This window comes from Tyto alba, unplaced genomic scaffold (assembly GCF_018691265.1).
Source record: "Tyto alba isolate M040663 unplaced genomic scaffold, T.alba_DEE_v4.0 Super-Scaffold_5, whole genome shotgun sequence".
Lineage (NCBI taxonomy): Eukaryota > Metazoa > Chordata > Aves > Strigiformes > Tytonidae > Tyto > Tyto alba.
This window is the reverse complement of record NW_024881326.1, coordinates 24296581-24309868: the sequence shown is the minus strand read 5'-3', so window position 1 is coordinate 24309868 and position 13288 is coordinate 24296581. Positions and strand designations below refer to the sequence as shown.

Sequence of the window (13288 nt, the reverse complement as noted above, 5' to 3'; positions counted from 1 at the left end):
GCTATTAAAAATATCACTTCTGTTTTATTTGGAATTTGTTACTCTGCGCAGGTGACAGGGTATAAATACATTCTCCAACGAGCATCCTCACCCTCAGCCCTGCCTGAGCCGGGGCAGGGTGCAGGGCCGGGGGTGTGCTGGCCCCAGGCAGTAGGGCCAGCCGGCACCGGTGCGTCACGGCCGCCAGCGTGGGCAGCATCTGCCAGCCGGACCATCCTGCACAGGGACGAGGCGTGGTGTCCCCGTAAGGACCTGTCCCTCCTGCCTTCCCAGGCCCCGGGTGCCAGTGCCCACTGAGGGCCGGGGGGGGGGGTGGGGGGGCGGGCTGAGACTGGGGTGCCCCGTGTTGGCTCCTGGGCAGCTCCTTCTCCGTGCCGCCTGCACCGAAGCCCCTCACCTTGAGCTCCGCTACCTGCAGCCGCGTGCAGTTTGGTGGCCACCACCACCCCGACGGGTGCCCCAGCCCCAGGGGCGGGTGCCCCCCAGCCCCAAGGCAGGCCGCATCACCCGCCGGTGGTCCTGCTGGAGCAGAAGCCCAGGTGCCTATCCCAGCCACATGCCCCAGATCCCAGAACTGGGGGGCGGGGGGGGGGGGTGGGTGTCACCCTGCGATGGGGGAAAGGCCCCAGCATGAGCAAGGTGGGAGGCAAATTCGCTGTCGGTGCACAACTCACCCTGCTCCTGCCAGCCCCGCAGCGCTGTGCACCCCTGTCACAGGCTGCAAACCGCTGGCTCGGCTTTCAAGCAGCTGTGCAGGCGGGGTAGGGGGGGTACACACACACACACAGAGCGTGGCCCCGGGACAGCGGTGAAGGGATGTGGGATGCTCCCAGGGGAGCAGGGCATGGTGGGGAGCACTGGGACACTGTGCCGGGGGCGGAGGGCTGCCCTGGGTTGATGGGGGGTGGGCAGACGGTGCTCACAGCAGGCGATGCCCCTCGTGGGGCAGTGGGTGGCACTGAGTGGTGGTGGCAGCAGGGGGGGCCAGGGCGGGGGGGTGCTCGCAGGCAGGCCGTCAGGTAGGCTATTTGGCTGAGATGTGTGGGCATGGGTGACAGAGGAGGGAGAATATCAAAAATACAAAAGAGGGCGGCCCTGCGGCGCAGGAGGCAGTGCCCTGCCTGGTGCCCACCCGCGGCAGGCGGGGGCCGTGGGGGGCCGGCACCGCGTGCACACGCTGGCTTCTAACTGGCTTTTTATTTTATATCAAGAACACTTGGTTTTAAAATCTTTACAAAGGACAAAACGCGGCGACTCCGTTAGTGTGTAAAGAACTAAAGATCTGCTTAAAAAATGTCTCTGCAAAGAGAAACGACTGACACAAAAGAGATTCTCTGCAGCGCAAAGAAGGGCAGAGGTGCCAAGTCTCCAGCCTGGGGCACTACTCCCAGGGTCCCCGAGCCCTGGCACCAGCCCCAGCACCCGCACCCAGCACGAGGCTGAGTCCCCGGACCCTGCCCACTCCCTCTGCCTATAGCACCGTGGCTCGGGGCCACTTCTCAGCACAGTGAAGGAGCCTTTTCCAGGGCACCTGGGATGCCAAGTGGCCTGGAGATGCCCAGGCACCGGCCAAGAGGGGTGCCCGGCCCCATTCCTCATCAGTCCCGGGGTGCTCAGTGGGTGGAGCACCGGGGATACAACGACCCCATGGGGGGAGGCACAGCCCCTTGTGTGGGGATCCCCGCGGCTGCTGCCAGTGGGGTCCCCCCCCCCGGCCGTCCACGCCGGTGCACGGGTGCAGGGGCTACACCATGTCCCCCCCCTGCACCCCATTGGGGCCCTGGGGTGACCCGCGAGGCCCTCCAGCCGGGAGCCAGGAGAATCAAAGCACTTCTCAAAAGTTAGATAGGAACAAAAGAAAGCGCTGGGGGAAGAGCAGGGCACCCGGCTGTGCCAGAACCCCCCCCACAGGTCTCCGGGCTCGGTGCCACACCGTCCGTGGGTGCTTCCCCTCCGTCCGGGGGCTCCGTCGGCCCCACCGGTCCCTCTGCCAGTGTCTGCTGTGTGCGTGTGCGTGCGTGCATGCGTGTGCGCCGGTGGCGGGCGGCTATACCCTGGTGGTGGAGTGTGAGTGGGGGAGCCCCGTGCTGTTGAAGCCGGCGGTGAAGGTGTTGTAGGGGTGCAGGGTCTGCAGCCCCACCAGCGAGTTGGGGATCATGGTGATGGTGTTGGGGGTCATGAGAGGGATGTCATCCGGCGAGCGGCGCAGGGTGAGAGTGTAGTCGGGCAGCGCAGCCAGGCGCAGGGCGTCGTGGGGCGGCACGGCCTCGCACTCATGGTGCCCCTGGCTCACCTGCAAGGAGGGCATCTCCTCGTCGGGCGCGTGGGCGATGTCGTTGGCAGCGCCGTGCTGGGGGCTGGGCTGCCGGTGTGTGTCCTGCCGGCGCTTGTCCTTGCGGTAGTAAAGGGCAGCAAAGGCCAGCACGTTGAGGAAGAGGAGGGAGGCGCCCACAGCGATGGTGACGCTCAGCTCGGTGGAGTAGTCACGGGGGCTCTCGAGCAGAGTGCCTGCCTCCTGCTCCGGGCTCCACTTCTCCTTCCCGTTCTCACTGTTGTAGGCGGGTGAGATAGCAGGGCGCTTGGTGGTCCAGATCTTGCCATTGGGCCGGCGGGTGATGTGGGAGTTCTGCGTGGTGTCGGGCGGTGGCACTTTGGTGGTGGTGGAGGTGTAGTGGAACATATCGTGCAGGTTGTACAGGTGGGGGACCAGGTGCTTCCAGAAAGCTACCTTGGTGGCCCGGTAGTGGTCACGTACCCGTGGCTTCAGCCCGATGTGCAGGTACAGCTGGTCACGGGGGTTGTACTTAGACCAGGCCACCTCCTCAAACCGGTTGGCCTTTGTGTGGATGAACTTGGTGTCCTGGGGGACGGGCTTGTTGGGGTCCCTGAAAAAAAAAACCAGGCAAAATAGAGCTAGCACTGGGAAAAGCTGGAGGGGCGGGGAGGGAGAGCCAGACACAGAGATGGAGGCTGGGGGGACTTTTGCCAATGGTGGCACAGGGTGGGCTGGCAAAAGGTCCTGCATGGCAGTGCAGCACCCAAACCCTGGGTCAGGTGTCACCCACGACAACCACAGCCAACCACCCTCCCCACCGCTGTGCTGGGCCCTGTCCCGGGGGCTGCCCACACTCTCAGCTTCTCACTGCGTGGTTGATGCCCTGACCCCAGTGCAGGTGCAGCACACAGACCTCTGGGCGTGGGGGCCTCAGTGTCCCACACCGGGCATGGCACCCCCCACCACAACACAGTCCCAAAGCGTGCAGACACCCCCCCCACACACCCCCCCCCCCCACCCCAGGCACAGCTCCTATCCCCACTCACCCTGTCTTGGCAAAGTTGGTCCAGTAGGTCATCACCACGGCGCTGAGCATGACATCGTTCTTGGAGAAGTTGCAGGGAAAGAGATCTGTGGGGCCAATCATGGGGATCCCGAACACATAAGGCACCTCATCCCCATGGGCTGCATCGGACCATGCAGGCTTCATCAGGCTCTGGCAGTGGTGGTAGAAGGCGTAGAAGTAGGTGGGGGAGCCATAGCGGGCATGCAGGTCAGCCGTCACCACCGATGGCTCTACCCACTGGTGGTCAGTGAAGAGGGCCACCAGAGTCTTGCGACGTGTCTCGGGGTTGTCCCTGTCGGCCCAGTCCGTGTACATGAACTTGATGGTCTCCCGCAAGGTGTCCTTGCCCTCGGGGTAGCCATACAGGTTGTCTACAAAGTTAGAGACTGAGTAGTCAAAGTCACTGCCCGAGACGCCATCCTCGGGGTCCACCACGCCCTCCACGAACTTCAGCCCCTCACCCTGGTTGACCCCCAGCATGATATCGTAATTGAGGAACTCGCCCTGCTCCATCAGGATCTCCGGGTCGTCCGGGATCACATCCCCGTCAATGACTGGCCCGAAGGCCACGTGGTAGCGAGCCGGCTGGATGTCTTGCTCCACCAGCTCCTTGGCGCTCTTCTGCCGCAGGCAGTCCACCATGTCCACTGTGTCCAGCACATTGCAGCCCACCTTGTCGGCCAGCATGCTGGTGTACTTCACAGGCTGGTAGTTCACTGCCCAGCTGGAGAGCGCGGAGCCGCTCTGGATGATGGCTCGCTGGAAGAGACCTGCAAGACATGCGAGGAGCGGAGGAGGTTCGCAGCGGGGTGAGCGGCGCTCCAGCACCCCCGGCGCAGGATGCGGTGTGGGAAAGGTGTCGATGCCCTTGGACTCCTGCAAGGACGCAGCGCTCCAGCCCACGCCTGGCCTTGACCCAGGCTGTGCTGCACGCTGAGCTCAGGGCCACCACGAGGGTGGCAGGGTGACAACTGGGCATGCGGTGGATGCTGCTGGCAGCAACTGAGGGCTGTTTCGCTCCCCGAGGATCCCGTTGCAGGGGATGGCACCCCTCAGCCCCGGTGTGGGGAGGAAAGGGGCCGTGGCTGCATCACAGCTTGGCCTTGCTGAGCAGCCCGCCCTGCCCAGCCATTCCGAGGACGTGCTGCCTGAGCCCCTGAGGGACACATGCTGCCCCTGGCTCAGCACCCTCCTCCAGCCCAGGGTGGCACTGGCTTTACCGAGCAGCCAGGCTGCAGGCTGGCAGCAGCAGGAGGGTTAACGCCTGCTAGGGGACACTTAACCCTGCATGTCCCACCCCACCGCTTTGTCAGGGTCCCCCTCACCCCCCTCCCCTGCCGCTTCCTGCCCAGCTGGGGCTGCTTGGTGCCAATCCGGCCGTGCAGGAGCACGCTGCCAGATGCACAAAGAGGGCCTTTCTGCCACAGGGAACACAGAGGGAGTGGACTTTCGCCCTGGAAAATGGGGCCACAAAGGCCCTGGCCCAGGCGGAGGAATGCGTGGCTGCGCTCCAGCCCCATGTCAATGGCGCTTGTGCGCAGAATACAAAGGGCGGTGAGGAAGTGGAGCCTCCGGGGCGGTGAAAGGCAGCCGGGCTCGGGGTGCACCCTGGGGTCCCTGCTCCTCAGCCAGCCCTCTCCTGCACCCCAAGTGCCGCCTGTGCCCTCACTGGACCCCAGCACTTGCTCACCAGAAGGGACTGCCTCAGTCAGTCCCCAAATGGTGCCGGCACAGCAGCAAGGTGGCCCCAGGGCTGCCCCCGGCCCCCTGAGACGTGGAGCGCTGGTGTGAGACCCCCCCCCGTGCAATCAAGGCTGTGCTGCTCTGCAGGGGAGCATGCATCTTCCCGCAGCAGAAGTGTTCCGAGGTTCCTGGCTCCTGGCCACTATGTCCATAGCTCCTGTCTGCACGCACAGTCCTTGCTCTGCCAAGTACCTGACGTACAGTCCCATGCTCTTGGACAAAGAGAAGCCACAAGCTCTGTTTGTCACCTCCCGGTGCCCTAGAAAGCTGTACCCAGTCTATGGGCTGGAGACTGGCCATGGGTTTGCTTGCTCTGAGACATCATCCACGCGCCAAAGAGCCAGGATGGTGGTTCCTTGGCTCCCAGGAGATGCTGTCCCAGCAGCAGCTATTGCTCCCTGCCCGTAGCATCACTTCCCAGACAGGCCCACCGGGCTGGGCTCTGCCCCTGCCCACCCCAGCCTAGGGAAGCAGAGGCAGCTGGTGTAATCAACAGCTGGTCACCTCCCTGCTGGAGCCCCTTTGCTGTGTCTCTGCATGGCCACAGCCTGATCCAGGAGCCTGCCACGTCCTCTCTCTCCATGCCAGCACCAGCTGGAGCCTGACGAGCACCCCAGGGAGGCAGCATGGCCCTGCAGCTCACACTGAAGCCCTCTAGCTCTGCCTTCCCTGCCTGTTCCCCTCCCAGGTGAGGGTCTCAATGTTCCCTGCATGCTGCAGAGCTGGCTGCCACCACACAGTGGAGCCAAGCAGTGGGAGCAGGGCTCTGCTGGAGGGTGCTCAGTGCTGCAGGTTGCTGCCAGCTCCTGATTTCCTCTTTGCTCTGCACAGTATCTGAGACTGGACACACCTCCGTGGTTGTCTGGGCCAATGCCTTCTCAAAGCAGGGTGCTGGATGCCTTGTCCAGCTGAGGTCTGAGCAGCCCCAGAGCTGGCAGCAAAGGGCAGCAGCCCTCACAGCGCAGGAGATGGGGCAAAGGAAGCACAGGTTTTGCCCGTCAGTGACTGTTCCTGCTCTGGCATGGCCAGCTGGGGAGAGAAGCAGCACTCTGGTCCTTGGCGAGGAACCCACCCGCCTACCAGGGCTGAGGCTGGCGGGTGTCCCCGGCAGCCAGACGCAGCGTGCTCTGCACCAGCCTCCAGTGTCTGCCTCTTGCAGCGCCTGGCAGAGCAGGTACAAATTAGCAGCTTCATTAATAGCTCTTGATTACTGTGAGTTTTCTTTTGATACCATAAAAACAAACCTGCCTGGTCTGCAGGCTGCATCTTAGTGCAGCAACCCTGCCATGCTCCAGAGCCAGCTGCCCCGTCCCCGGGGAGATGGGTGCTCTGGCCATTTTGTGGCCATCTGCTTTGATATGACACTGGCTGCAGCACCAAGCGCTCCCCTCCCACCTCACCACAGCATTTAGAGCCGACAGCAGCTCCCCTGACAGAGCAGCAAGGGTGCCAGGCACCCAACACAGCTGCGATGCAGTGGGCAGCACACCACTGGCATTGGGGCTGGATGGAAAGACATGGCACGCAGGTGCAGGTTTTAGTGGCCTAGTGTCACCTGAGGAGTGCTATACTGGTACAACAGTAGTTTTTGTGTCTGGAAAGTCAGGGAGCTGCCCCTCCAATTCACCCCCAGCCTTTCTCTCCATGCTGCTCCCTCCATCCCAGGCCCATACAATCAGTTGGGGCCACCGGGGCAGCCAAGCACATGGGCCTGCTTCCACAGAGGTATCACCATCTGGCCGCAAAAACCAGTTGGAAGCCTTGGGGCTGCCCTGTCAGAAGCACCCAATCCCAGAGAGGAGACTCCTGGACCGAGAGCACCTCTCCACGATCCCTGCCTGCTTCCCAGGCACTCTGGTGATGGAGAGGAACACCCCACCAAGCATCACGAATGCGTTACACGCAAAATCTCCTCCCCAGCCTTTCACACTCAGTATGGGCAGAGAAAAACCTTCTTCCTTCTGCAGGAGCTTTCAGCCTGTAAAAGACTCCCCACCCCTGTGCTGACGCTGCCCAGGGTGCCTGCACAAGGGCAGAAGGGCACGCAGAGCCCCAGGTAGCCACACAAGGATGGCACGGCCCCTCAGAGGCTCCCACAGCTGCAGATCATCCCCTGCCCTGCCCACTGCTCAGAAACGAGTCTGCAGTGATCTACCCGTGCTCCTTTCCTACACACTGCTCAATGTGCCATCTAACACAAGCGAAGCATCCTCTGGCTTTAGCCATCAAAAGCATCTCCTCCTGTTGGCGAGAGCTGCTGCCTGCTCTGCATAGCTCTGGGTAGCTGGGAATCCTACCCCGGGAGCCCCAAAAGCGGTGGGGGCAGCCTTGGTCTTGCCCTGCTCTGGGATTGCAACATCGGCAAGCAGCTCTGCACGTATAACTCACATTTTCCATGTTCTTGAGCTTATTGTACTCCAATACCCATCAATATTTGTTCAAGTCACCTGAAGAGGATGGGGGCAACAGCCCCGGGAGAATCCTGCTCAGGAGCTGGGGCGAGGGGAGCAGGGCGACAGCGCAGCTAACTTCAAGCACCAAGCACTCACACAGGAGCACAGACTGAGCACGAGTGTCCTGAGCACCCTGGGGCAGTAGGGAAAGGGGCTTACCCAGAACAGGCGTGTCCTGAGCAGGCAACAGCAGCTCCACACGCGCTGCCAGGGCTGGATCACTTCATCTTTACCTGCCTTTTTTCTTCTCCTTGTTTTCCTCAGATGTGGCAGGGCACTGGTGACAGTGACAGCAGAGCCAGCAGGCTGTGGGGCAGTCATGGAAGACCAGGGACCACCATGGACCTGATGGGGGAGTGCCTAACTTGCCAGCTTTTGGAAAGCAGCTCCCCACCAGGTCCAGACATGCCTCTGTTGTTGGGTCTGTGGGGCAGAGCATCCCACAGAACTCTGGTCCTTAGGTCACCCAGGGGAGCCAGGGAGCAGACACACCGAAAGCAGGAGCATTCTGCACGGGGTGGGTTGGTGCTGGCTGTGCCATGGGCTCCAGCACAGAAGGAGCCCGGGGCACTGGTGAGCTCCAGAGCCCGCTTGGGATATCCCACCACTCAGGAGGCTCTGGAGCTCCTCTGGGTACTCTGATCCCATGCATGTCTCAGCCTCTTTGCTTCAGTTTGCTGGCCCATCTGAGGAGAGGCTGGCAGCCAGCGGCAACCACTGGCACCCCGACGGGCTGCAGGGGTGGGTGTGCAGGCACAGGCAGCCTGTCAGACCTGGGAAGGGCCGCCAGTGGGAAGCAGAGCCCGGCGTGGCGATGGGTCTCTGTGTGGGGGTGGGCTCACCGCAGGGCAAGTGGTTTGACAGAATCAGGCAAGTTTAACCAAAAGGGCAGCTGGAGAAAGTGGGAAGAAGAGAACTGTTTCGGGCTTGCCTTTGACTCCGTGGTCAACTGCCAGCAGCCTACAAGCCCTGTGCCGGGCCTGGGCTCAGCGGGGTGCTGCTCTTCTCTCCCCACCATGGGCACAGGCTCTGCCACCTCTCCTCGTGGACCTGCAGGCCACCGCACTGAACACTACCAAGCAGAGTGCGATGATGGTGCTGGTGCAGCCGCCTTCACAACAGCCTGGGCTCAGGTCATTCCTGCTTTCAGTATCAGGGCAATCAGTCCATCGACAGCTCCCAAGGGCTGGCGGGAGGCTGCCGGCAGCCTGGCCAGCGCCAGCCTCCTCCCATACACCCTCCACCATGCCACCAGCCCTGCTGAGGTTCTGAAGGTCTCCTTCGTTCCTGTGAGGTTCCTGGGCTGTTGAGCAGGGTTGCAGCTCTCTGCAACAGCTCCAAGGGCAATTTTGTGTGTCTCTGAGGTGCAGCCTCGTGCCTCTGTTCACTGCCCACACACGTCCCCTCCACCCCTGCACCATGCCTGGGGACACAGCACTGGAAGAGGGCTGCACCCTCATATAAAGTCCCTGTGACCAAGTCCCTGGCAGGCTGGTCCCCTGTGGACCACATCCAGTTCAGGCTTTGCTCCTGTGATCTCCTTTCCCACGGTTAATTCTTTTTTCCTCAATGTTCAACGCAAATGTCTTTGCAGGTGGTTTACATGTGTTTGCTCTTATGCCAACACAATCTTTTAGCATAAATAATCCTTTCTTTATCTAGAGTAAACGCTTTGCTGTATTTACAGATGTCAGTCATATCACTTCCACCTGTATTTTGCTAGTTGCAGCACTTCCAGCTCTCCCAGTCTCGCAAGATGAGACCCTCCATCCCACCCCAGGCTCAAGTCTGGCTTCCTCTCTATTCCAGTACGAATGACTTTCTAGCACCGAGATCTGTGCTGCTGGTGCCCTGCGTGGTGCCCTACACCCCCTCCACACCTGCACATGGGCAAGCCCGGGGGGCCTGGGCGGGGTGCCGCAGAAAGGGTCCCCACCTCTCCTCACGCTCAAGCGCCGGCCTCGGGCTGCAGCCCTGCACATTGGGAGCACCAGCTCCATCCCTGGCTCCCACACGCTCTGCTGCTGGCCTCTCCCTGCCCACAGTTAGGGTTTTGCTTCCCAGGCCTAGGTCGGGCTCTCACCAGTGACTCATTAAAAAGCAGCGCTGGCTTTGCTAGGGTGGGCAGCAGCACCGGGAGGGGTCCCTTCCCCAGGTTAGCACCAGCAGGGTGCTTGCTCGCAGCCGCATCCTCGGGCTCGGCTGTACACCTACCTTCAGAGTGGTGGGAGAGGGTGAGCAGGCTGACACAGGAGGCACCGATGCCGGAGCCGAAGACGGTGATCCGCAGGGGATCTCCCCCAAAGAAGGCGATATTCTCGCTGACCCATCGCAGCGCCTGTATCTGGTCCAGCAGCCCATAATTGCCCTTGGCAGCCTGGTCCCCCGTGCTCAGGAACCCTGTGGGCAAAGGGGAGCCCGATTAGGGATGAGGAAACAGGGGTTGTCCTGGCCTCTCACCCTCCCCCCCCCCTTCCCCAGGCCTAGGGGAGCCTCTATGGGACCCTGTCGCACCACAACACGAGACCCCAACACCAAGATCGTCCTGTGAGCGCTAAGCTGGAGCAGGGACATCACCAAGGTCCAGCCACCCTCTGCATGGCACGGAGGGGCAAAAGGCTGCAAGTGCAGCTGCAAGCCCTGGGGAGCCTCTCCAGCCAACTGCAAGCAGTGACAGGGTGATGGGCACAAAGCCCTGTCCTACCCAGACCACCACCTGTGCTAATAACGGGTCAAGACGTCTCACGCATGCTCCAGAGAAAGCCAAGAAAGCGCTGGTGGCTGCAGGCGGGCTGAGTGCGTGCACAGCCAATGCTTTGCACGGACTAGCGTGGCCCGGAGTAAGTGTAAGGAGGTGGGCTGAGCAGAGGGGAGCCGACTGCAGCTTCAAATACAAAGGCTCTCAGTGAGGAAGATGCTGAGAAATGTGATCAACAGCAAAGGGAACACACAAGATAAGCTATCGGTGTTTCATTTGCTTTGACTCAAAGCAGGAAGCCAAAACCATGGTCCTAAGCTAAAATCCAGGCAGGTAACCTTGACCAGGCAGGGAGCGGCACTGACGCTGCTCCAGCACTGGAAGTACTCTGGCCAGACATGACGTAGCACTTCAGTGGAGATGACGATGGCACCATGTCAGTCTTATTTCATACTGTGACTTATGTCTCTTAAATTTGCACCTATCCATCTTAAAGGCCTGACTTTTAATATTGAAAAGTCTGGAATAGGCTTGTTTTTACTGAAAAGCCTATTTCCTACCAGGTAACTGCCATCTTCCCCAAAAGACTACGGGGTTTGGGGGCCGTCAAAGGGATGTGCTGCCCCAGGTCCCGGTCGGAAGCCCAGCTGCCCAGGGAGAGCATCATGTCAGGCTGGATGGCTAGCAAGAGAGCCAGACCTGCCAGCGGCTAGGCTGGGAAGGAGCTCCCCCCAAACCTCCACACCCCTTGTTCTCCCTGCTGCTGAAGGAGGCAGCAGTGATGCTCCAGGCAAATCTCCCCTGTCCCAGCCCCCCGGGGGCTTCTCTGCTGCAGCAGGCAGGGAACTGCACTTCTTTTTGACCCTCTGTCTCCATTTCACCTCCCTAGGTCGGCAGTGCTTGTGAAAACAGGACTGCCACCTTCTCTACATTGCACTGGCTGCTGTTCTGTGACCCCCCCTCTGCAGACAGCCAGGCCACAGCGGGCGGCCGCAGGGGTCCCGGCAGCTCAACCGACCTGGAGGGAGAGTTGCCAGGTCCCCAGGGGCAGCCAGGCAGTACCCGCTGGCAGCTCACCGCTCCAAGCCCTCTCAGGAGGAGATGCTAGGTAAACACATTTATTATTTATTTAACCGCAGACCAATATTTGCTTTCGGCTGAGCCAGGTTGTGTAAATGAGCCTGTGGGAGCGGTGCCAGGAGCCAGACCGGGCTGCGACTGCCTGCTGCGGGCACTGCAGCCCCCCCGCCCCGCTGGGCCCCAGCCCCCCCCTGCCCCCCCATTCCCAGCTGGGTCCAGCCCCGGCGCCTCTTGGCAGCGCCCGGCCCCGCTGGCAGCGCAGCCCATACCGAGCACTCCAACGCGGTAGTTCAGGGTGATGACAATCACGTTCCCATAGCTGGCCAGGACGCTGCCATCTATCATGTTCCCCGTGCCCTCCATGTACGAGCCACCGTGGATATACACCATCACCGGCTTGGCCCCGCTGTCCCGGATGTCTGGAAGGAGAGGCGGTTAAACACAGAACTCCACCAACGGCCGCAGCACCCTGCCCAACAGGCAGACGAAGGACGAGGGCAATGCCAGCTGCCAGGACCAGGGAGGGGGCTTAGGAGCCAAACCCAGAGCTCTCCTGCGGGCCACGGCGTGGCTCTCCAAAGCCGACCACTACCGAAGCAACCCCACCAGCCCCTCTCCGGGCGGCAGCAGCTGCTGTGCTGTCCCCACACTGCCGTCCCCTCAGGGGTCTCAGCACGCGTGGGAGAGATGCCGGCTGGACCCGGCTGCTCTCCCCAGAGTCGGGCTCTGGCTGCGTGTGGATGTCAGACCAGTGGCACCTCCACTGGGGGGGGGGGGGGAGCTGCAGAGTCCAGCCCCGGGACGCAGCCCCAGGTCCTGTTTTTGGCTGGACCCAAGCCCTCAGCTCCAGGAGTCACAGAAGCTGGCATTGCGGGGGGGGGCAGGGATGGGGGTGTGCAGGACCTGGAAGGCGGGGGGGGCACTGGTGAGTGCTCCAATGTCTGACTCTCCTGCCCGGTGTCGTCCCCCTCCTTTGCCCTCCCCCGCCTTTTCATCCCCCTAGGAAGGCAGAAACCTGCCAGCTGCCTGTATGTGAACCCATGGCACCCCAGTGCCCAGACACAGACATGGTGATGAGGCAGACAGTGCGTGCGTGTGTGCACGTCAGGGAGGTGAGCACGGCGTCTAGGTAAGGACAGGGCATGAGGCATGGAGTGAGAATGAGGAATGGGACCCCCAAGGGCCAGGGAGGAAGGACTGCGGGAGCCTAGGGCACAGGGAGCAGCCACGCTCCCTCCCTCAACTGGCCCTGTCCAGGGGACATCTTGCCCCTTCTGCCCCACTGGCCTGGGATCCCCCATGGAGCTGAGCCCAGGTGTGAGGAAGGAACACCCGTGCTCGCCTCCTGCTACAGTCCCGCCGACACTACACAGAGGAGGCGGCTGCGCCCATTATGGAGATGGTGCCAGGTCCTGCCTGCCTGCGGTGCCCAGCCCTCTCCGGGGGCTGGTGAGCCAGCACCGATGGACTTTGCCTTCCCTCATGCTCAACCACATCCAGTGCATTACTCGGGAGGGCTGGCATCGCTGGCTGGGGCCGCTCAGCGTTGGCTGCCCCAGCCAGCCGCTGCTCTCTGCCTGCCTCCCTCGCCGGTGCCCCGTGCCATCCTGGGAGCCAGCCCCTACCACGGTCCCCACGGAGCTGGGACTCACCAGGCACAGCCACGCTAACTCAGCGGGGATGCCCGGCCAGGATGGCTGGACACGCTCCCTGGTACCCACCTAACCCCTGCCCGCGTCCACTCGTCCCCACGACTTGCCCATTGCAGGGGGCTGCAGGGCAGGCTGGTGGGTACCTCTGGCCATCCCCACCTCCAGCTGTGGCCTGTGGCATGGCTACGGGTGGCCTCCCTTCCATACAGAAAACCTAGTCCCTCCGGGAGAATGAGGATATGGCAAAACCTGTGACGGCTCTTTTCCTGCTGCCAAGATGCAGCCAGGCAAACGCACAGACCTGGGGAGCAAAAGTGCTCG

At 62.0% G+C, this 13288-nt stretch overlaps 1 protein-coding gene across 4 annotated transcripts in view; it reads right to left on the bottom strand.

The window, feature by feature from the left end:
- Positions 1-4: 4 nt before the first annotated feature.
- Positions 5-13288, bottom strand: part of NLGN3 (neuroligin 3) — a 42104-nt gene continuing 28820 nt past the window's right edge. For all 4 annotated transcript variants that reach the window (XM_042807065.1, XM_042807067.1, XM_042807068.1 and 1 more), the window contains 4 exons: positions 11585-11734; positions 9752-9937; positions 3322-4111; positions 5-2885 (listed from right to left, as the gene is read on the bottom strand). In XM_042807065.1, coding sequence (XP_042662999.1) covers positions 2048-2885; positions 3322-4111; positions 9752-9937; positions 11585-11734 — 1964 coding nt within the window. In that variant the 3' untranslated portion in view covers positions 5-2047. The remainder of the gene's footprint in view (positions 2886-3321; positions 4112-9751; positions 9938-11584; positions 11735-13288) is intronic.